Source organism: Canis lupus, chromosome 19, assembly GCF_011100685.1.
Source record: "Canis lupus familiaris isolate Mischka breed German Shepherd chromosome 19, alternate assembly UU_Cfam_GSD_1.0, whole genome shotgun sequence".
In the NCBI taxonomy this organism is placed as follows: domain Eukaryota; kingdom Metazoa; phylum Chordata; class Mammalia; order Carnivora; family Canidae; genus Canis; species Canis lupus.
Window position 1 is genome coordinate 52,016,690 of NC_049240.1, and position 23,950 is coordinate 52,040,639.

Below are 23,950 nucleotides of genomic sequence, written 5' to 3' on the forward strand. Positions count from 1 at the left end.
GGGGGGCGGGGGCGCGCGTGCCCGCGGCGGGGGCGCGCTCTCGCGCGGGCTGCCGGGATCGCTCGCCGCCGCTGTGGTAATGTCCGCCATGTTGGCCATGGCGCAGGGAGCGGATCGGGCGGGCGAGCGGCGGATCTAGCGCGCGGAGGCGGCCGCGGGCGGCGGGGGGCTGTTTTCGGGCGGGGTGGGCGCCCATGCGGGGGCCGGGGGCAGCGAGGAGGAGGAGGCGGAGCGGGCCGGCCGCGCTGCACTGAGGAAGGAGGCGGAGGAGGCGGCGGGAGTCCTGCCCCCCCTCCGCGCCCGCCCCGCCGCCGCCGCCGCCGCCGCCCGGGCCGCTCCTGCGAGGCGGGGAGACAATGAGTAAACTCTCCTTCCGCGCGCGGGCGCTGGACGCCGCCAAGCCGCTGCCCATCTACCGCGGCAAGGACATGCCTGACCTCAACGACTGCGTCTCCATCAACCGGGCCGTGCCCCAGATGCCCACCGGGATGGAGAAGGAGGAGGAATCGGTAGGGACGCGAGTGTTTACCCCCCCCGCCTCCCCCCTCCCCTTTGTCAGTCGGGCCGCGCCATTCACAGCGCGCTCTGCGCTCGCTGGAGGGCGCCGCCGCCGCCGCCGCCGCCGCCGCCGCGCCCGGGACCCTACGCCGGCGGAGTAGCGTAGCCCCCGCCGGCCGGCGCAGCGCCCGCGCGCCCGCGGCCGCCATGTTGCTGCGTCCCCGCGCCGCCGGCAGCTCGGCGCGCCGCCACCGCCGTGAGGGGGCCCCGCCGCCGCCGCCGCCGCCGCCGCCGCCCGGCGCGCGCCCGCCCCTCCCCCCCCCCCCGCCGCGGGGTTACCTCAGCGGCTCACGCGGCAGCCCCGCGCTAGGACACAGTCCCTCTCCTTTTTTTTTTTTTGTTTTCTTTTCTCTCTCTCTCTCTCTTTTTTTTTTTTTTTCTTGTTTTGTTTTGTTTTTGGTTGTTTTTCGTTCTCCCTCCCCTCCCCCCCCCTCCCGCCTCCCCGCTTTCAAAGTCAGTCGTGCCCTCGGGCCCCTTTGAAATGACTTATGGACCGTAAAGCGCGTCGCCAACGAACGTCCGCGTCGTGTGGCCAGGTAACCCGCGCGCGGGGGGCGGGCCAGGGGGGAGGGGGCCGCGCGGCGACCCGTCCCCCCCCCGCCCCCGCCCCCGTCCCCGTCCCCGTCCGCGCCCCCCCCCCCCGCCCCGAGCACGGTCCCCGGCCGGGACCGGCCGCTTCTGCAAGTTGCGGCTGTGGGTGCCTCGCGGTGGGGCGCCCGCGGTTCCGCCCCGTCGCCCTCCACGGGACTCGTGTCGCCTCCGCACGGACCTCCCCTGTGTCCACAGGGTGGAAGGAGCCGCGGCAAAGTTTGCGTGCGAAGTTCCTAGTAACGGCGGCCTCACCAATTTCTTCAATGAACCTGCGGTCCCGCCTCGCCGTCGGCCCCGGGCGCGCGTGGATTGGCTGCCCGGCGCCCGTGCCTGTCAGAGGGACGGCTCGGGGGTGTCCCGGATTGGTGTTCCTCCTCTGGCTATTAATATTGCAGGAAACGCTGTCGCGCCTCTGATTGGCTGCTCGGGGGCTGACCTCATTTCCATGGCCCGGTTATCACGACCTTCTTGCTGGGGTTTGCTCTCGTGTCGTCCGCCTCGGTCTCTGGTTCCTTGAAAGTCGTGAACTTTCAGCCCAAAAAAAAAAAAAAAAGAATATGGGCAACATAGTGGGACGTGAACATTCAGTGCTCGGCTTTTCGGGTGGCGAGGTGGAAAGCCCAGTATTTGCTGTAGATGGAGGTCCACGTCACGTGAGAGCGTTCTGCGCGTAAAACAAAGTTTGTGTCTGACTTAGGTCGATTTTCCATGGGAAGGTTGGTTAAAATAAGGTCATAGTGTGCACGGGAATTAATTGAACTTTATTTTTTTTTTTTTTAGGATTTTATTTTTATTTATTCATAACAGAGAGAGAGAGAGAGGCAGAGACAACAGGCAGAGGGAGAAACAGGCTCCATGCGGGGAGCCCGATGTGAGGCTCGATCCCGGGGCTCCAGGATCACGCCCTGGGCCGGAGGCAGGTGCTAAACCGCCAAGCCACCCAGGGATCCCTAATTGAACTTTAAAAGACACAAGTGTGCATGACACAAAGTTAAATTTTTGTGAGCATTTTATGTATGGGTTTTGACAAAAGGGGAGAGAGGTAACTTAGGAGGCTTAGAGTACCGATAATGTACGTAGTTACTTGGATCCAGTTAGTTTGGTTCGGGAAGAACTAAAGTCAGGAAACTTGTTGTAGAATGAACAGTTAGCCCCTGGAATATAAATCGCTCTCTGTGAACAGTGATCAGCAATATAGTTATTGCTTTAGTTCCTTAGTTTGCCACGTGTATCTTGGTGTTTATCTGAGTTTAGGAAGAAAACTTGCAGTTCAGTTATTTTTTTTTTTTTTTTGGTGATATATTAAAAATAAATGTTAACCCTTTCACTATTGACTTTTTCAGTAAAAGTTGTGGTTTCCCATCTAGAGATTGGAAGTTACATTACGTTGGGTTATTTTCAGGAGCCTGCTTCAGCTGCCCAATTTTAGGGAAGAAGAAAAAAGAAATCACCTTCTGACGGAGTTAGAGTTGACACCCAGGATTTCTCTTGGTCCTGGCCTTCCTGCCTCTTTGATGTTACAAATCCGATTTTACTTAAAATCAAAACAAAACTGAACAAACGCTGATTTGTAGCCAAGTCTTTTGCTTCCCAGGATGTCCAGGTGGGGTGTTCGTTTTCTCTTTTCCTCTTTTAAGTTAACATGTGAGTCAGAAGACTTAGGCTTTCAGGAGTGAAAGCCAATTCAGTTCTTTTGGTCTTATTTACAGGATTTCCGTTATTCAGCAGAATTATTCTTTAAGTAAATGTTCTTCCTTGATCGACAGTTCTAAGCAGCAGTAAAGTATAAATCTCCCACATGGTTTGTGTTTCACTTGAGTTCTATTTCAATTCAACTTCCATTTTCAACATGTTCTAATTACATTTGTAAGCATTTCTTTTAATTGTAGACTTGTAAAAAGGCAAAAACCAAAAACCTGTGGGTTTGTAATTGTTTCTTTGCATTTCTAAACTGTCCACAGTGTGACTCCCTCCCTGCGTGGTTGGCGGAGTCCCTTGACTTCACTTGAATCACCTTCGTGGATCTTACGCTCCTTCCTGCTCCCCAGTAAAATCAAGGACTGTATCTGTTGGATTATTATTAGACTTTGTTTATGGAGTCACTGACTCAATTTTGAGTTACATTTTGGTGATACTTAGATCATTTAGGTGTTCTTTGGCATTGATAGCACTCTCTCTTTCTCTTAGCTCTTTTGGACATGCAGCCATCTTCTCTTTTCTTCCCTTTCCTTATTTTCTTTGTCTTTTGCCTAAGTCTGCCAGTTGGCATCCTCCTAAACTTGATCTCTGTAGAGCTCTTCATGGCACATGATTTAGGTCAAATACTGTAAACATATGTTTGTTTACGATTCAAGCAACGAGAAAGATGAGGTGGTCGGTGGTGCTGCCATGGCCCCCTTAGTGTTTCATAGTGGTAGTTGATGTTCTTGATGTTCCTTACCATTTCTCGAATACTTCTTGTGTCTCAGTTACTGCGTTAAGAACTTCACATACTATTCAATTCTTTTTAAAGTTCACTTTTTTTGAGGTTATGATTTACATACAATAAAATGTGTTCATTTAAAGTATAGGGTTTGATGAGTTTTGGCAAACGTGTACACCCGAGGAGATGCCACCACAGTCAAGATGAAGCAACATTTCAAACAAACATTTAAGTTCCCTTGTGCTCCTTTGCAAGTCAGTCCCTCTCCCTCAGTAGTTCTCAGCAATTACAGATGCGCTTTCTCTCCCTGTAGATCAGTATTGTCTTTTCTAGAATTTCATTTAAATGGGTTTCACATACTTTAGTGTTAGGCTTCTTTTGCTCAGCATGATGCATTAAAGATTCATCCTTGTTACATGTATCAGTCCGTTCCTTATTACTGAATAGTATTCTAGTGAGTTGATATATAATATATTCATACACTTGGATATTTGAATTGCTTCCTGTTCCTGGCTTTCGTTTAATCCTTGTAACAGAAATTATTATTTCTGGCTTATGGATGAAGAAACTGAGGGTCTCGCTGTTAGTAACTGGTAGGGCTAGCATTCATGCCCTTGCCTTTAATATCACAGAAACCATTCTTGTAACCACTAGGCTTCATACTGACTTCTTTTTTTTTTTAATATTTTTTTAAAATTTTTTTATTTATTTATGATAGTCACACAGAGAGAGAGAGAGGCAGAGACATAGGCAGAGGGAGAAGCAGGCTCCATGCACCAGGAGCCGGACATGGGATTCGATCCCGGGTCTCCAGGATTGCGCCCTGGGCCAAAGGCAGGCGCCAAACCGCTGCGCCACCCAGGGATCCCCATACTGACTTCTTACAGAACCACAGATTATCTTCTGAACTGTTGTCAAGTTCATTATAGTTTTGTAAATAATGTTTTACTTTTTATAATTTTCGGAACTTTGAAAGATGACATTGATTTGATTGGAATATTAAATTACTAAGTATAGTTTTTTTGGTCACTTAACTGTGTGTGACTTTTGCCTTTGGCAAAAGGTTTTTCTTTTTTTTTTTCCTTAGAAGTTTGTTAGCTTTGCTTCCCTATACTGGCACCATTGTGTTTATCTAAATGTTTTTGTTGTCTGAAGGATATAAGAAATTTGTGGGAAACTATTCTATTATCTAGATTTTATCCTAATAGAACGTAATCTTTATAAGGGCAAAGATCTTTGCATATTTTGTTCATTAATATACTCTTGAGTATCCGGAACTGTGCCTGGCACATAATATACATGCTTGCTAAATAAATGATGGTTCAGTGTTGAATGAACCTCTAATTTTTTTTTTTCCTATATCAAAGTCTATATTTTTGTGAAACTGTGTGTGTGTGTGTGTGTGTGTGTGTGTGTATAAAATACCAGAATTTGGTAAATCAGTCTTCTGGAAATTCTTTTTGGTTTCTTAGTTTGGTACAACATATACCTAAATACTAAGCCTTTTTTTTTCTTTTTTCCTCTTGAATGAGAGGCTCCTTTAAACATAGAACTTTTTTATGCATAGGTATGGGTGCAATACTAGTTTTTATGTTGTATTATTGTCATGGATGTGTGTAAATTTATGTAAATATATCTTCATAGTAACATGTAAAATGAACCAAAATCCGTATGAAGCATATAAATCTGCTTATTTTTAAAGAAAAAGACCATGACTGATTTGAATTGCCATTTCTCCTTTTATGTTTTAGTTGCCTAATTTTGGTGTTATTTTAATATTTGAAGTGACATTTCCAGGGATAGAGTAGGAATATATTCAGTCTTTCTCACATTTCTCAGTTATTTTTGGCACTAATACATTTCATGTTTCAAAATAGGGTTCTAGAGAGGATATAAAATAAAATTTTGTAAGCTGACGTTGTAAGAACATTTAGCATTTATTCTTTCAACAAAAGCAAATAGTGGCCAGGTATCAAGAGTGTCAGGTGTTAATTTAAGTATGACCTTAGGAAACTATTTTAAAGGGGTAACTATGTCTAAAAGTATATGTAAGGCTATCTACTGGAGTGTTGTTAGGATGAAAATTAAAAGAATATGATACAGATCTTGACTTTGGGGAACTTAAAGGAGTCATTGAGGTCAAAAATATATTTGGAAAGTTAGCAAAAGCTACCAAGTTAGGTCGACCTGACAAAAAGAGCATTAGAAAAAGCTAAATGTCAGTATGGTTGAGAGAGAGAACTTACTGGAACGTCTAGAGGGGTTGGAGGGAGATTTAGCAATTTGGGCTTTTGGGTTTGGTTGTACAGTGTTGAAGCAAATACTTTTGTGCAGGAATGTTTAAAGCAATTTCTATGGATGTTGGGGTGCCTGGGTGGCACAGTGGGTTAAGCGTCCTTCTCTTGGTTTAGGCTTAGATGGTGAAATCAGGGTCTTGACATCAAGCCCCACATGGGGCTCTGCACTCCATGCAGGGTTGGCTTAAGATTCTCTTTCTCCCTCTCCCTCTGCCCCTCCCACTTCACAATTACTCACATCCTCTCTTTCTCGCAGATAAATAAATACATCTCTTAAAAAAAAAAACAATTTCTATGGATATTAAGTAGACTGAAGGTTCTTCCAATGTACATGTATTTTATCTGTCCTTTTCAATCCATCATCCTGAAACTTCAGGAAGGTAGCTCTATGTCATTTCTGAGCATGTTATTCTCTTAGCTCTTTCTCCCTTTTTTGGAAACACAGATGACTTTTATCTCTTTTCTCCCCCCTTCCTTTGTTCTGTGCTGCTGTATGTTCAACACCAGAAATTATTTATTTATTTTTTGCTTTTATTATTTTTTGAAGATTTTATTTATTCAAGAGAGACACAGAGAGAGAGAGACAGAGACAGAGACAAAGGCAGAGGGAGAAGCAGGCTCCACGCAGGAAGTCGGATGTGGGACTCGATCCTGGGACTCCATGGAGGATCCCGACGGTGGGCTGAAGGCAGGCGCTAAACCGCTGAGCCACCCAGATACCTCTAGAAATTGTTTACAACAAAGTTGGCGCTCAGCAGATATTTGGTGAATAAAAGTTAAGGTGGAGGTAAGGTTGAGAAAAGGGTAGAATTATACCAGATTGTAGATAGTTTAGAACGTTAGGTCCAGGGATTTGTAGGATGGTGTAGAAAAAAAGAGCACGGACTTGCAAGTGTGAAGTCTGTTTCTAGTTTTGTTTCTTTTCTTAGTGGCCAAAAGATCTGGGAGAGTTGGCTACCTTCTCCAAGCCTCAGGTCATTTCATCCCTACCATCACAGCTGCCATTTATTGAATGTGTGTTAGTGAGTGTGCTGTATGTGCCAGGCACTCAGTTAAACTCACTAGATGGTTTAGAACTCATTAAAATGGCAGGATGTGTAGTAGGTGCTATTGTCTCTTTTCTAGAATAAGAAACTGATCCTTTTTACTTAGAAAAGGTGACCATGGCATCTCTTAACTGGACTGGAACATAGTAAGGCCAGTATTTGAACTCAGACCCTATGAGTGATTGACTCTAGGGCTCTGATCTTTACCATTGTATTGCTTCATCTATACGGTGAGTGGCTTGAGAACTAGGTGATACCTAAAGTTTATTACATTTCCACTGTTCTGTCATTTATTATTCTGTAACAAGGAAGAGTCATTAAAAGTTTTTGCCTCAGGGAATGATACGAAAGAGGCTTTGAGGTGAATACTTCTTGTAAACACATTTTTTAAAAAAGATTTTATTTAATTAAGTTATTTATTTTTTAAGATTCTGTTTATTTATTCATGAAAGAGAGAGAGAGAGAGAGGCAGAGACATAGGCAGAGACATGGGCAGAAGGAGAGAAGCAGGCTGCATACAGGGAGCCTGACGTGGACTTCATCCCGGGACTCCATCCTGGGACTCCAGGATCACACCCTGAGTCCAAGGCAGGCAATTAACCACTTAGCCACCCAGGCGTCCCAACACATTTAATCTATGGTTTAAGTTTAGATTTCAGCAGTATCAGTTCTCTAAAAATGAGGCCTAAAAATATTTAACAGGTAGGATCATTAGATTGGTTTTAAGTAACAGAAACCAAATCTAGTTTCATTAAAGATTCCTGGGTGTGGTCTCAAAGATCCTAAAGAATGCTTCAACAGTCAAGGCTTAGGAAAGTGAGGAACCAGGGCAGCTATGGGCCCTTTAGCAGCAAGTAACATTAACATCACTAAATTAACAATTCCTAATCTTTTTTTTTTTTTTTAAATAATTCCTAACCTTTTGAGAGGTAGTATGCATATGGTAGTGATTAAGTGCAAATGTTCTGGAGCCAGACTGAATGGTTTTGAGTCCTCCAGCAGGTTAAATTGATCTATAAGATTTCATAAGGTTTTAGAGAGGATGAATTGTGGTGTGCTTGAGACAATTTGTGGCATTCAGTAAGCAGTCAATAAATATTAGCTATTATTCTCATCATTGTTACATTTTTTTCATTTCAAAAATCCCAGATCCTGGTGTTAGAGGGCATATTGGTTTGGCTTGCATCAGGTATCTGTGCACCTGTAATTCTTACGTGTGTGGAGGTAGAGGTGGGGGTTGGGGCTTGTTAGTACACATGTGCCGTTAAGGGCTACCCTTGAGAATGAGACTTTAGTCAGGTAGTGGCCCTTTAGAGATTTACTCCTGGCATGTATGTAACATAATGACCAAAGGTTTTGAAGTTAAATTATTTTATTTTTTATTTATTTTTTAACGTTTCACCTAACAGTATTTTTTAATAATAAATAAATTTAATTTTTATTGGTGTTCAATTTGCCAACATACAGAATTACACCCAGTGCTCATCCTGTCAAGTGCCCTCCTCAGTGCCCGTCACCCATTCACCCCCACCCCAACCCTCCTCCGAAGTTAAATTATTTTAATTCATGGTTTGACCCAAGGTGAGTTTACGAACTTAGGGTGTTTTTACAAACCTTAAATTTGGAAAGTATTGTAATTAGATAACAATGTTTTACATATTTTACAATAAAATGGTAGAATGTGTATTGCCTTTTTAAAATGAAATTAAAGGAGTATAGAAGAAGTCTCCAAAATCTTTTTAAAGAAAACATAACAACCCTTTATACTAATTTTCAGAGTAGTAAGGGATGTGTTTTGTGTGACCTCAAAGATACCACTTAACCTTCCTGGCCCTTAGTTTCCTCATTTGTGAAATCGAATTGGATTGAGTGACCTTTACAGTACTTTGGATCTAAAAATTAGTAGCATCTGTGAATCCACATTTCTACCTACTAGGCATATTGTCCAGAATATTAATTAGATGGAAAGAACTAATAAGTGAGAGACTAAATATTAGGAAGCTCCTAGTAGGTGAGCTTTAACTCTTTAAAGAGTTATTTATTGGGGCGCTCGGGTGGCTCAGTGGTTGAGCATCTCTGTCTTTGGCTCAGTGCATGATCCTGGACTCCCGGGATCGAGTTCTACGTCGGGTCCCTGCATGGAGCCTGCTTCTCCCTCAGCCTGTGTCTCTGCCCCCCGCCCCCCGTCTCTCTCATAAATAAATGAGATCTTAAAATAAAATTTTAAAAAGTTATTTATTGAGATGCTGCTAATTTGGTTGAGAGTCCTTTTTTTTTTGTGAGGTTCAGTTACATTTATCTATTATTTGATACTCATTTTTCCTAGAGATCAATAGAGAAGTCCACTCTGTATGTTTTGGAGATGATCAGTTCCCTTGCTTTCGTGAGGTTTTCTTTCACTGTTTTTACTACTCTTACTGCTGCTGTGTCCTGAATTTTGGTATGCTTTTAGCCCATACCATTTAAGTTGAATTTTCTAGTACCTCATGTTTCTCACTTGAGAGGAGGAGAGTGTGTGTGTGTGTGTGTGTGTGTGGTGTGTGTAGATAGGTACGGATATATGCATGAGACAGTGAAAGAATAGACACCTATTTTCCCAATTAGACCAGATGCCTTAAGGAAGGTATGCTGTCTTCATTTTACTCGGTACAGGCTGGATACCTACCCAGGCACTTAAGTGATAGAAAGTTTAGAACACAGGCAGTGACCAATATACTGGACACTGGGATTGAATTTGGTTGTATTCTTAAACGTACAGCTCTGCAGCTTCATTTTATTACAAGTAGAATTGAAGTAGAAAAACAGTAATGGAAAAAAACAAAACAAACCAGTAATGGATGTGTAGGGGATAGATGGAGGAGGAAGGGGTAATAGGAATAAGCCAGGAAGAGACCAATGTAGATAATAGTAGGTCCATCGTGATTATTTGATCTTATCTTAAAATTGATCTTTGTTTATATTTCACCTTGTCTACACTTGAATGAAACAGAACTTTGGGTTTGTGTAGTCACCTTGCAGCATCGTTCTTTACGGATTTAACAGTGGAGGAGGACACGTCGACGTCACTTCTACATTCTCCACAGCACCATTCTCTTATATATGCTTTTCGGTTCTTTTTTCTTGCCAGCTGATACCACTGTGCAGTCAGAAGAATGCAGAGTGAAAGGCTCTCTGCTAGCTCTCTAACTCATATCTTTACTTCCGGCTTTCTCACTTCCCTTTTTTCGGAGGAGTCTGGACAAAGGATATGAGGTTGTTGATTGGGGAGTGGACAAGCAGCCCTTATTTGTAGTACTGTTTTGATGAAGTTGGTACTTCAGAATTGTGTTCACAAATAGGTCCATAGGGGCAGCCCTGGTGGCACAGCGGTTTGGCGCTGCCGGCAGCCTGGGGTGTGATCCTGGAGACCTGGGATAGAGTTCCACGTCCGGCTTCCTGCATGGAGCCTGCTTCTCCCTCTCCCTGTGTCTCTGCCTCTCTTCTGTGTGTCTATGAATGAATAAATAAAATCTTTAAAAAAAAAAAAACAAAACCACAAATAGGGTCCATAGTCGTGGCCTCTGTCACTTTCCCTCTGGGCAAGATAAATTACTTCATCTCATTAAGCCACTTTGCTTCATCTGTTTAATGAGGAGTATTTCAAAAAGTAATCTTAGGTTAATGTTTTTGGTAGACGTAAGTCAGTGCCTTATACAGGCGATTGCAATTTTTTATTAATAACAATTTTCAGTTATTCAGGATAATAAATGTGAAGGAATATAGAAAAGAAAATACAGAGTATCTCCATACATTATTTTGTGGTATAGTTTCATATTTTTTCTTCAGTCAATTAAGTATATTTGTAGGGTTGTCAAACATTAGCAGATACTGTATTTTCCTCTTTCCATCTCTGTTCTTGGTAGAACATTTAACAATCAAAATGATTTAAGAAATTAAAGACTTTGAAAATTAGCAGCAAACTAAATCTTTAGCTAATCCTCAGAGTAATACTTGACTCCTGAATAATTGATAGTTAAATATTGTATTTGATTTTAGAAGTGATTTTTTTCCTTGGATTATTTAGTTGGTCATGGGGGAAAATCAGTTTTAGTGATAATTTTTTTTTTTTAAAGATTCCATTTATTTATTCATAAGAGACACAGAGGCACAGACATAGGCAGGGGGAGAAGCAGGCTGCTTGTGAACCTCCTCACAAGAAGCCCGATATGACACTGGATCCCTGAACTGGGATCACGCCCTGAGCCAAAGGCAGATGCTCCACAGCTGAGCCACCCAGGTGTCCAAGTGATGAAAATCTGTTTAGTGGGTGTGTATACTAGAGACTTAAATGAAGAGAGAAGTTCTAATATACCAGTGCACTCTGGGATGAACGTTTAAGTTTGGAAACTTTGGAAAACATGGTACTGAAGAGGGTATCTTGCCATTTGATCCTTGAGATGTTTCTTGACTGGCACATTTTTGGTATTACAATTTGTTGGATTATGGGACTGTCACAGGCATAGTAGTAAGTTTATTAATACCCTGCCTGCTTATTCTGATAGCATTCCAATTGGGATAACCTCTAAAGGTTTCTCCTTCAATTTCCAAATGGGGGCTGTTGCATCTGATTTAAGAACCATTTCCAAGGCTTCTTAACTTTTTGTGACTTGGACTTCCTTGCAGTTTGATAAAACTTCTCAAAATGATTTTTTTTTCCTGAAGTATAATTAACATACTTTGTTAGCTTCAGGTGTATAATATAGCAGTTTAGCAATTGTATATATTCCTCTGTGCTTTTCAAGATAAGTATACTCTTACTCTCCTTTATTAACTTTTCTACTTTCCCCTCTGCAACTACCAGTTTGTTTTCTGTATTTTTTTTTTGTTGCAACTCTTTTTTTTTTTTTTTTTTAATGATAATCACACAGAGAGAGAGAGAGGCAGAGACACAGGCAGAGGGAGAAGCAGGCTCCATGCACCGGGAGCCCGACGTGGGATTCGATCCCGGGTCTCCAGGATCGCGCCCTGGGCCAAAGGCAGGCGCTAAACCTGCTGCGCCACCCAGGGATCCCTGTTTTCTGTATTTTAAGAGTCTGTTTTTTTTGGTTTGTCTCTCTTTTTATTTTGTTCATTTGTTTCTGAAATTCCACATATGAGTGAAATCATAGTATTTGTCTTTGATTTATTTCACTTAGCATTATACTCTCTAAGTCTTTCCATAATGCTGCAAAAATGGCAAGTTCTTATTCTCCTTTATGGCTGAGTAATATTCCTGTGTGTGTGTGTACACACCACATTTTCCTTATTCATTCATCTATTTATGGATACTTGCATTGCTTCTATAGCTTGGCTGTTGGCTTGTAAATAAAGCTGTGGTAAACATAAGAGGTGCATGTATCTTTTTAAATTAATAGATTTGTTTCCTATACCCAGTGGGGAAATTACTGAATCATACGGTAATTGTACTTTTAATTTTTTGAGGAATCTTCATACTGTTTTCCACAGTGACTGCCCCAATTTACATTCCCACTAATAGTGCACAAGGGTTCCTTTTTTCTCCATATTGTCACCAACACTTGTTATTTTTTATATTTTTGATTTTAGCCATTCTGACGGGTGTTGAGGTAATACCTCATTTTGGTTTTGACTGGCATTTCCCTGATGAATAACGATGTTGAACATCTTTTCACGTGTCTTTTGGCCATTTGTAGGTCGTCTTTGGAAAGATGTCTGTTGCACCAAAAAGAATAAAATACCTAGGAATAGACTTAACCAAGGAAGTGAAAGATCTGTACTCTGAAAACTATAAAACATTGGTGAAGGAAATTGAAGACGACACAAACAAATGGAAAGATATTTCCTGCTCATGGGTTGGAAGAACCAATATTGTTAAAATGTTCATATTCCTGGAATGTCTGAGTGGCTCAGTTGGTTAAGCATCTGACTCTTGATCTCAGCTCAGGTCCAGATCTCAGGGTCATGAGTTCAAGCCCTGTATTGGGCTCCACGTTGGGTGTGGAGCCTACTTAAAAAAAAGTTCACACTACCCAAAGCCATGTACAGATTTAATGCAGTTCCTATCAGAATACCAATAGTATTTTTCACAGAACTAGAACAAATAATACATTGTATGGAGCCCCAAAAACCTTGAAATAGCTAAAGCAGTTTTGAGAAAGAACAACAAAGGTGGAGGCATCACAATCCCAGGCTTCAAGATATGCTACAGAGCTGTAGTAATCGAAACAATATGGTACTGGTACAAGAATAGACACGTAGGTTATTAATGGAGTAGAATAGAGACCCTAAAAATAAACCTGTACTTGTAAGGTCAGCTAATCTGTGACAAAGGAGGCGAGAATATAGTGGGAAAACTGGACCACTTCTTTACACCAAACAAGAATAAGCTCAGAGTGGATTAAAGGCCTGAATGTGAGACTTAAAAACCATGAAACTCCCAGAAGAAAATACAAGCAGTAATTTCTCTGACAGGGACGATGGAAACATTTTTCTAGATACGTCTCCTGAGGCAAGAGAAAGAAAAGCAAAAATAAACTATTGAGGGCAGCCCCGCTGGCACAGCGGTTTAGGGCCGCCTGCAGCCCAGGGCGTGATCCTGGAGACCCTGGATCGAGTCCCACGTCAGGCTCTCTGCATGGAGCCTGCTTCTCTCTCTGCGTGTGTCTCTGCCTCTCTCTCTCTCTGCATCTCTATGAATAAATACATAAAATCTTAAAAAAAAAAAAAAAACTATCGAGACTACACCAAAATAAGTTTTGGTACAGCTCAGGATACTATTAACAAAATGACAAGACAACCTACTGAGTGGGAGAAGATATTTGCAAGTGATGTATCTCATAAGGGGTTAGAATCCAAAATATGTAAAGAACTTTTACAACTCAGTACTGAAAAGAATCAATAAAAAAAAAATGGGCAGAGGGCCTGAATCAGAATGATGTTTTAAATGCATACAATGAAATCACATAAGCCAGTTATACTGAAAGTTACCAAAATAGTAAAACAATTTGTAATTTACATGCTTAACTAACGCATTATGACAAGATCTGGAGTTGAGTCTAATTATCTTAATTTTGAAGTAGTGACTGATACAAATAAAATTTTGACAAATGCAGCTACTGTAATATGACATTGAAATGACCTGTGATTTCTGTTGCTAGTCTTGTGTATTACTACTGTTTTGCCTTTTGTCGACATTAGTAATTGAAGGAAAATGTCAAATTTGGTAGAAGTTAGTGGATTTAGAGAAATGATTATTTCTCATCCAGATTTATGGACTCCTCAATTCTTTCTTTGGATATGTTGAGAGTCTGTGAGTTGAGGTTCAGAATGCCTCAAGAATTTCTTTGGCCCAAATGGCAATCCTATACCTGTGTTCTCTTTGTCCCAAATATATAGTCAGGCTAGAGATTTTATTTCCATTACTATAAAGGAGATAAACAATATGTTATCTTCATGTTTAAGGTATTTTCTAGGTTTTTAAGTTGAAAAATAGTAGGCCTATGTGATTTAAAGATAACTTCTTAGAACAAAGTGATATGTGAAAAGTGTCTTGTCTTCCCCACATCCCCAGACACTCTAGAGGCAGCTATTGTTGGCATCGTGTATGTGTGTCCTAGAAAACTTCTAAACAAATGCTTTTTACTTCATAAAGTAGGCAGATATTTTTTGTATTCATTTTATAAGTAATATGTGATCTTAGAGTTAGTTTCTTAATCTAGAGTCATAAAGTCAAGTAATTTTGATTTAAATTTCTTTTAAAATCTCTGAGGAATTGAGAATTGGCAAATTGTAGCTTTCTAATGGAATTGTTTAGAGTTTAGATATTCCTATATGGCATTTTGGCTGTCTGTAAGCCTTGCATTGTGGGTAGGACTTTTGTTTATTATATGTAGGATAAATATTTTAAAGTCAGATTAGCTGTTGATTAAGTGACTTAGTGTATTTTCTCTACCAGTTATTTATGGCCTTACATAGCAGTTTGTGTCAGAAGAGCAACAGTAGGCTATCCTTTTGAAGAAGATGGTCTTATTTTGGGTGATCATGTTGGTGGATCTTTCATTCAGATTGCACTCTAACTTTCACTGAGGTTTGTGTTTATTCATTGAGTAAATATCTCCATGACCATTTTTGTATTCATCATCTGGTACGGTGAATGACATATGGTAGTTGCTCACTAAATATTGCTGATGGAATGAGCAACACCTGCTATGTACAGAAAGGGATAAGATATGGTACTGTCTTCAAGCAGTTTATAGTCCCAAAGAAAAGAGTTGTACATCGATGACTCTGTATAAGGTTTAATGTGTTATGTTGAAGATAAAAATGATATTGTGGAAAGGGACATGATTTGGACAAGAGTATATTTGAGTTCATGTAATAACTAAATCAGTAATAAGATACTACTGAGTTATTTTTTACAAATTAGTTTTGAAGTTATTTAATAAGTCAGGAAGCTAGGAGTTTTTTTTTGGGGGGGTGGTGGTGGTGGTGGTGGTGGTGGTGCATGTCATTGCTTTTCAACATGTTGGAAAGTTTGGGCAGCCCTGGGTGGCTGAGCGGTTTAGCGCTGTCTTCCGCCCAGGGCTTGATCCTGGGGACCTGGGATCAAGTCCCACGTCGGGCTCCCTGCATGGAGCCTGCTTCTCCCTCTGCCTGTGTCTCTGCCTCTCTCTCTCTCTCTCTCTCTCTCTCTGTGTGTGTGTGTCTCATGAATAAATAAATCTTAAAAAAAAATGTTGGAAAGTTTGTGATGCCCTGGAGAGTTGTTAGGGGGTTGAAAGAATTGTGGTCTAGTTTAGAGTTATCATTTAGAATAGGCAAGCTTGAGTTAAGAGCAGTTCTTGGGGTTACCTGGGTGGCTCAGGTAATTAAGATTTTGACTCTTGGTTTCAGCTCAGGTCATGGTCTCAGGGTTGTAGGTGGAGCGCCCTCACAAGCTCCACACTGGGCTTGGAGCCTGCTTAAGATTCCGTCTCCCTACCCTCTTCCCCCTTCTCTTAAAAGCAAAACAAAACAGTTCATATTTAATGAGCTCTGGGGAAAGAAACGTTGCGATAAGGAGGATGACCTAAAGAAATTGTGCTGCTTTATTATTATACAAGTAATGTGCAGGTTTTACTTATTTTGCTTTAAAGCACAGATGACATTTTCCATGAAGTACTTTTCTATACGTTAGAGGTGTTTTAATCATTACTATCTGAAATATCAGCTCAGCCATCTTAGAGCAGGGCTTTTAGAATACCTCCAAAAGAAATAAAAAAGATTTAGGTGATTCTCCAACTTTGTCATCCATCAGAATCACCTGGAGGGCTTGTTAAAATGCTGGTCAGTGGGCTCCATTCTGATATGGTGGTTTTTAGTGGGTCTGGAAAGAGGCCTGAGAATTTATATTTTTAACATGGTTCTCATGCTGCCTGTCCAGTGACCAGACCACCCTTTGAAAACTACTAATTTTACAAGGGAGAATAGCAGTTCTCATTTTGACCACATAGAATAATCTGGGATGCTTTTATAAAGTATGTGTGTAGCCTTTACCCTAGATTTACTAACAGAATCACAATTTATGGGAGGTGATTCTGATTGTGATTGGAAAAAAGGGTTAGTATGTGTGTCAGTGTCCCTTGCCTGTCTGCCTTGCTATTTTACCTCTCCTGTCCGAGGTATTTCTGCTGCAATTAATATATTGGCTTTTGAACTTTTTCGATTGTGTGTATGTATAACCAAAATAAAGTGCGCCTTGACATACACACACACAAATGTTCTCTGTAGTTATGTTTTGTCACGTTGCCGTGACAATGATTTAATGAGTACTGAACCATCGCTCCTAAAGAAGATATAAGGCTGGATTCCTGTGAAGCTCTGGTCACAGCATTTTCATCGACCAAATCGATGTAAAATCTTGTTTTATGGATGTTTGTTTTAAAGATACTTTATTTAACATATACTGCTGTTTCTTGGCATTGAACTCACAACCAGTGGCACTCAAACTTGTGCCTGAATGAAGTTTGTCATACATATTTTCTCTGTAAAGGCGCATCACAGCCTCTTGTGCTTAGGAACACTACACAGCACTTCACTACAATGACATCAACAAAAAAAACCGCAAAAATGCAAAAAAGTGGCACTAAATAGAGCATTAGAAGCACACTTGTTTACAGTGTGAGAGCTGAAACAAGAAGCGTCACCTTATTTGACCTCAACTGGGAACAGATGATTGGGACGGCTCAAATGCAGCTCTGTACATTCTTTGAATGACTGAGAGTACTGCATATAGTGATTTTGGGGGGGGGGGGGTCACAAATTTTTGTGAGTACGTGAATTTGCAAATACAGAATTTGTAATGAGGATTGGCTATACATACATGTTTTTCCCCTTTTCATTTCTATTTTGTTAAATGAGCTACTTAGTGATTTTATGGTAAACTAGATTCAACCCTCAGCTTGAAAAATACTGTTATAATTCAGCAACATGTTATATATTATTTATTAGTTATGCAATGATAAGTAGTAAGTGATATTAAACTATATGTATATGATTTCCTTCATTTAGAGAATTATAGGATTTAGTCTTGATAATAGGGAGCTGCGGTTTTGGAGGGTACATTGTTGGGTTTGTATTTGTGAAAGATTGTTGATGGATAGATTGTGGGGGGCAGTTCATGGGTGACAATGGTTGGTGGTGGTGATGGCAGACTGCAGAGACTAGGCTAGCTATAAGGCCAATGCACTAGAAATGTGATTTCTAGTTATGTATTTTCAGCAGATTTGTGACAGAGTAATGACAATTCGGATGCCTTGTGGATTAAGGGATTTCAATTGAGTCTTAATTTTATATCAGAGATTTCATAATTGAAGTCTCTGGTACCTAGATAGACCTAATGGGGTTTGTGAATTACTGATTTTTTTAACCAGTTTTATATGTATGTGTCTTGATTACTCCATCATCAGATTATTAATGAAGTAAAAGACCTAGAGGAGGTTAAGAATTACATTTTAGTAGATAATACAGATTACTTTTTTCCATTGTTAATCCTAATTGCATATGAATCATAACATTCTAAGTTTTTGAGAATTCTAAGACATTGAAAAAGCTTTAGACTGTTCATGTTATGAAATGCAGAATTTTTACATAGCATGTCGCTGAGGAATATAAATGTACTGAGTATAGGGAAAATTCTTTGTTTTAAGCACTAAAGTAACATTTAGATATTGAGTGCCTGTATTGCAGTGGATTTGTGTTTAGAAACAGTGGCATAATTCAGATTTGCCTGACTTGTTTTTTGCTCTTAGGACATTAATACAGCATAGGAAGGTACTCATTGTGTAGACTAGTAAAGCAGTACAGAATGATCACTGGAAATGTGCTCAGCCGTTTGAGCGTATCTTGAGCGTAGCTAATGTCTCTGTGAATTGGAAAACAAAACCCCAAAAACATCCACTTTATTTTATGTTTTTGAAAATACCTCTTCAGAAAATGAGTGGGAAATATCAGAGAGGCTGACGGAACATGAGAGACTCATAACTCTGGCAAATGAACGAGGGGTAGTGGAAGGGGGGGTTGGGGTGACTGGGTGACAGACACTGAGGGGGACACTAGACGGGATGAGCACTGGGTGTTATACTATATGTTGGCAAATCGTACTCCAATTAAAAAATATACAAAAAAATGAAAATACCTCTTCATTATGACAGTTTTATATATATGCTTATTTGTAAAAAATTCAGAATATACCAAAAAAGCATAAAGAAGAAAATACAGATCCCTTGCCATCCTAGCATTGAGATATCCATGGTTGACCTTTTGGTGGATGTAACTTCCTTCCACTGCTTTTGCCCCTCTGTACTTGTATATTTATAGGTACATATACACGTGTAGGGGTATGTGTGTGTTAGAAAGAGACAGACATTTGCTTTTTAACTGGTTCCTTTCAGAATGAAAAACCTGTAGAAAGACTGGCCAGTCTGAGTCATCTTGGCAATTATTAAATTAGCTGTAGTCACTGTAGCCTGAGAAGTGGATGGTATAAGAGAATAGCAGTTTGCATTTTAATCATTGATGTAAAGAGAGTTTGGAAGGGAGGAATAGTGATCCTCCAAAACAAGGGAATTTAAAGCATAAATACAGTTGTTTAAAAAATGCCTATGGGTTCGGCATTGATTTTAATTTGTTGATACTATAGATTTTGTTTCATTGTATATATTTATGGTAATTTAATCAGTTCCTTCCTGCTGGATATTGGTTTTTATGGGGGGGGTGGGGCACCTGGGTGGTTCAGTGGTTGATCCGCTCAGGTGGTGATCCTGGGGTCCGGGATCGAGTCCCGCATCAGGCTCCCTCCTCACAGACAGCCTGCTTCTCCCTCTGCCTATGTCTCTTCCTCTCTCTGTGTCTCACATGAATAAATAATACCTTTAAAATAAAATAAAATTTCTTAGCATTTGGATTTATTTTTTGATTTCCTATTTTGTTTCATTGTGTAAAAGATTGACTTATTTTTAACTTTTTTTTGAAGATTTACTGTTTTAATCATTTCATTGTTTTATCTTTATATTCTTACTATTTTAAAAACTAGGGGATCCCTGGGTGGCTCAGCGGTTTGGCGCCTGCCTTTGGCCCAGGGCACAATCCTGGAGTCCCGGGATCGAGTCCCGCATCGGGCTCCCGGCATGGAGCCTGCTTCTCCCTCCTCCTGTGTCTCTGCCTCTCTCTTTCTCTCTCTCTCTCTGTCTATCATAAATAAATAAATAAATGTTTAAAAAAAAAAAAAACTATATGGTGAGGCTAGTTACATCTCCCATTCTTATTGCTCTCCTTTTTCAGTTTTCCTTACATATTTTTCCACATGAACTTTAGATTTTTGTCTAACTCCAGGGAGAAGATGTTGGTGTTTTTATTGACATTTATCATACACTTATAATTAGCTTATAGAGAATTGACATCTTTCTGATGTTGACTTCTTGTCCAAGAACATGGTTTGTCTCTTGAACATGGTTTGTCTCTTCGCTCGTTGAAGTCTACTTATGTTTATTTTTCAGGAGCATTTTTTTTTCCATTTGCTTTTTATTTTTGGTTCAGCTTATTTCTAGAAATCTTACATACTTTGTTACTATTGTGTCACTTTTTTCCATTATACCTTATAACTTGTTATTGTTTGTATTTAAACTATTTTTATATTTTAATTTTATATCTTGTGACTTTAAGTTACCTGATTATACTTGTTTCTGCATTGATTCTCTTGGGTTATTGAGATAAAGGTAACATATCACTTGCTCACAGAGGTAGTTTACTTCTCCCGTTTCCAAATAGTATCCTTCTAATTGCCTTCCCTTATTTAAAATTTTTGTTGGAAATTACTTTCATTCCATGTTTAATAGTAGTGAAGATACTGGGCATCTTTGTTTTGTTTCTTACTTCATAGTGACTGCCTCTAATGTTTCTCCAGTAAATAAGATGTAAATTTCCCTGGATTGATTTATAGATGTTAGAAAATAAAATAGGGAGGGCATGTTAGAAAATAAAATAGGGAGGGCACCTGGGTGGCTCATTTGGTTGTGCATCTGACTTTTGATTTCAGCTCACATCATGATTTCAGGGTCATGAGATCGAGCTGGCTCTGCCCTGTGTGTGGAGCCTTGTTCAGATTCTCTCTCCCTTAGCCCCCCGCTGTGCTCACACACAGCTTTCTCTTTCTCAAAAAAACAAAAATTAAAGAAAACTGAAGTAGATCTAATAGGTATTATGAACATATATATATAATTCACAAAAGTGTATGTCAAATCTCCAGTGTTTCTATCACAAATGAATCTCTAATATTTTCAAATGCCTTTTTGGATTTTTTTTTAATTTTTATTTTTTAAAAGATTTTATTTATTTATTCATGTAAAAGAGAGAGAGAGAGAAAGAGGCAGAGACACAGGCAGAGGGAGAAGCAGGCTCCATGCAGGGAGCCCAACATGGGACTCGCTCCTGGGACTCCAGGATCATGCCCTGGGCTGAAGGCAGGCGCTAAACTGCTGAGCCACCCAGGGATCTGCCTTTTTGGAATTTATGGAAATTTCTCCTTCAGATCTGTTTATTATCAATGAATTATAATACTGAAACATCCCAGCATTTGTGGAATAAACTCCATTTAGTAATGAAGTATTACTCTTTTAAAAAATGTTTTTAGTCTTACTGCGTTCTTCTCTGTAAAAGGAATTACATACAGGTTTTGGCCTCTCATTGACCCAAGGTGGCCACTCTGTAACTTCTAACTAAATTTATATCTATTTAAGCAACCAACTCTGGCTGAGAATAGTGATTCACTCTCATTTCTAACTTTCCAGGAGATGGAATATGATTGGCCTAATTCAGATAAGGTATCTAGACTGATTTAGTTGATGATCTTTGGTTTGGTGTAAGGTTGAGATGATTTAACAATTTGAGGATGGTAACTCACTTCTGGGGAGAGAGTGAACATCGGTGGGAGTGAGTCTGGCCCCTCAAAGGGTGTCTAATTGTAGTTTTGTATTTTACAAATACCGTGTTTTTAGCAAAATTTCAGGTTTTATTGAACAGACTAAGATTTCTTAAATTGTATTCTATTACTGGATTACCACTGGCTTTCTTACCTATAGTACATGTTTCCAGTGGTTACTTGGAGTTAAGAAAGATCCTACAGGGCCCTCTGAGTCATTTTCCACTGCCCACCCCATCCCAAGAGGGAGGCTCTTATTTTTGGTAATATGCATACAGTTGCATATATCTAATTCTGACCTTCATTCCAGCGTTTGGGTTTTTCCCCTATACCAAGCAATTCTCTGACACCAGGGAATACCCTACAATTTAGCTCAATTCTGACACTGGAGATAACGTCTGATCCCCATAGGTTAGGGGCTCAATTCTATAAGACTGCTCCCCTCCCCCACCTTCAGAAGCCAGTTACAAGTCCAGGTTGTCACCTGTGCATCTGACCAATTGATTATAGATTGGAGTATCCAATTACCCCCTCCTTGGGCTCAATTAATTTGCTAAACTGGCTCACAGAACACAGACACATTTTACTTGGTGGATTACTGATTTATTATAAAACAATAAAACTCAGGAAGAGTCCAGCAGAAGGACATGCATAGGGCAGTATATGGGGAAATGGGCATGGAGTGTCCATACCCTCTTGAAGCATGCCACTCTCCTGGCAGCTCTGTGTATACATCGGCTTGTAACCTGTCTAAACCTATTCCTTTCAGGGCTTTTTAAGGGGGCTTCGTTATATAGGTGTGATTGATTAGATCATTAGCCACTGGTGATTGATCTGCAATCTGTAGCCCTTCTCCTCTTCCCAGAGATTAGGCGGTAGGACTGAAAGTTCCAACCCTCTAAGTCACATGATTGATTCTCCTGGCAAAGCCCCCATCTGTAGGTGCTTTCCGAAAGTGACCTCATAACATAAACTCAGATGTGTTTGAAAGGGATTTGTTTAGGAATATCAAGACACACTTACCACTTAGGAAATTCCAAGAGTTTTAGGAGCTCTGTGTCAGGAATGGGGACAAAGACTGAATCAATCTCTTTTCTTTCTTTCTTTCTTTTTCTTTTTCTTTTTCTTTTTCTTTTCCTTTCTTCTTTTTTTTTTTAAAGATTTTATTTATTTGGGGGGGGGGGGCCGAGACACAGGCAGAGGGAGAAGCAGGCTCCATGCAGAGAGCCTGATGTGGGACTCGATACCCGGTCTCCAGGATCACGCCCTGGGCTGAAGGTGGTGCTAAACCGCTGAGCCACCCGGGCTGCCCTGAATATATATTTCTTGTTACTGTAGTATTATATGAAGTTTCAAAAATTAGAAGTTATATATATTTATAGTGACATTATTTTGTTTAGCTGGAAGTTTGGATTTGGAAGATCTCTTTCTAAAATGGATTTATTGGGGATCCCTGGGTGGCTCAGCGGTTTGGCGCCTGCCTTTGGCCCAGGGTGCGATCCCAGAGTCCCGGGATCGAGTCCCACGTTGGGCTCCTGGCATGGAGCCCGCTTCTCCCTCTGCCTGTGTCTCTGCCTCTCTCTCCTCTCTCTATGACTATCATGAATAAGTAATAAAAAAATTTTTTTAAAAAGAAAATAAAAATAAAATGGACTTATTGAGGTTTATTGATGAATAAACTGAATATACTTAACGTGTACAATTTGTTGACCTTTATATACACCTGTAAGAACATTGTTACTACAGTCAAGATTAATGAACATTTCCATCACCTCTAAAAGTTATTTCCTCATGCTCCTTTATAAGCTTCCTGTCCTTCTGCAAACACTTGATATGCTGTCACTGTAGATTAGTGATTTGCATTTTCTAGACTTTTTATATAAATGGAGCCATAAAGCATATACTCCTTTTGGTCTGGTTTCTTTCACTCAGTGTAATTATTTGAGATTCATACTTATTATACCATGTATCAATAATTCATGCTGAGAATTTTTATCACAGTAAATTTTACGGGTATACCAAATAATCCACTCACTTGTTGATTGGTCTTTGGCTATGAACATTTGTGTACATCTGCTTTCATTTGTTTTGAGTAAATACCTGGGGATAAAATGGCTTGGTTGTATGGTGAGTATATTAAAACCCTCTAACTTTTCTAAAGAGCTGTTAAACTGTTTTCCAGAGTGGTTATACCATAAAGATACCTTTTCTGAGTTGCATAGTTGAGAACCTTGCTATTCAGAGTTTGGTCTGTGGATATGGCATTACCTAGGAGTTCGTTAAAACTGCTTAATTTTAAGTCCCACCTGTTGAATCAAAAACATGCATTTTAAAAAGATCGCTAGGTGGTTCAAATGCACATTAAAATTTCAGAAGCTCTGGTTTGAAGCAGTAGTTCTCAATCTTTTTTTTTTTTTTCTGTAACATCTGAGGGTTTTGATATGCTTATATAAAATTCTCAAATGGGTCTGGGAGATGCTGGATGTTTTTAAGTCTGATAGGTGATATTGATAAGTGTATTCTGTGCCCCCACCACAATGATTACTTCTTTCATAGTGATTTTTACTTATGGCAGTAAAGTGTT

The 23,950-nt window shown here is 40.3% G+C and overlaps 1 protein-coding gene across 1 annotated transcript in view; it reads left to right on the forward strand.

Moving 5' to 3' along the window:
- The first annotated feature begins 293 nt into the window (after positions 1 to 293).
- Positions 294 to 23,950, forward strand: part of EPC2 (enhancer of polycomb homolog 2) — a 117,924-nt gene continuing 94,267 nt past the window's right edge. Inside the window, 1 exon segment of the mRNA XM_038565163.1 lies at positions 294 to 509. Coding sequence (XP_038421091.1) covers positions 357 to 509 — 153 coding nt within the window. The 5' untranslated portion in view covers positions 294 to 356.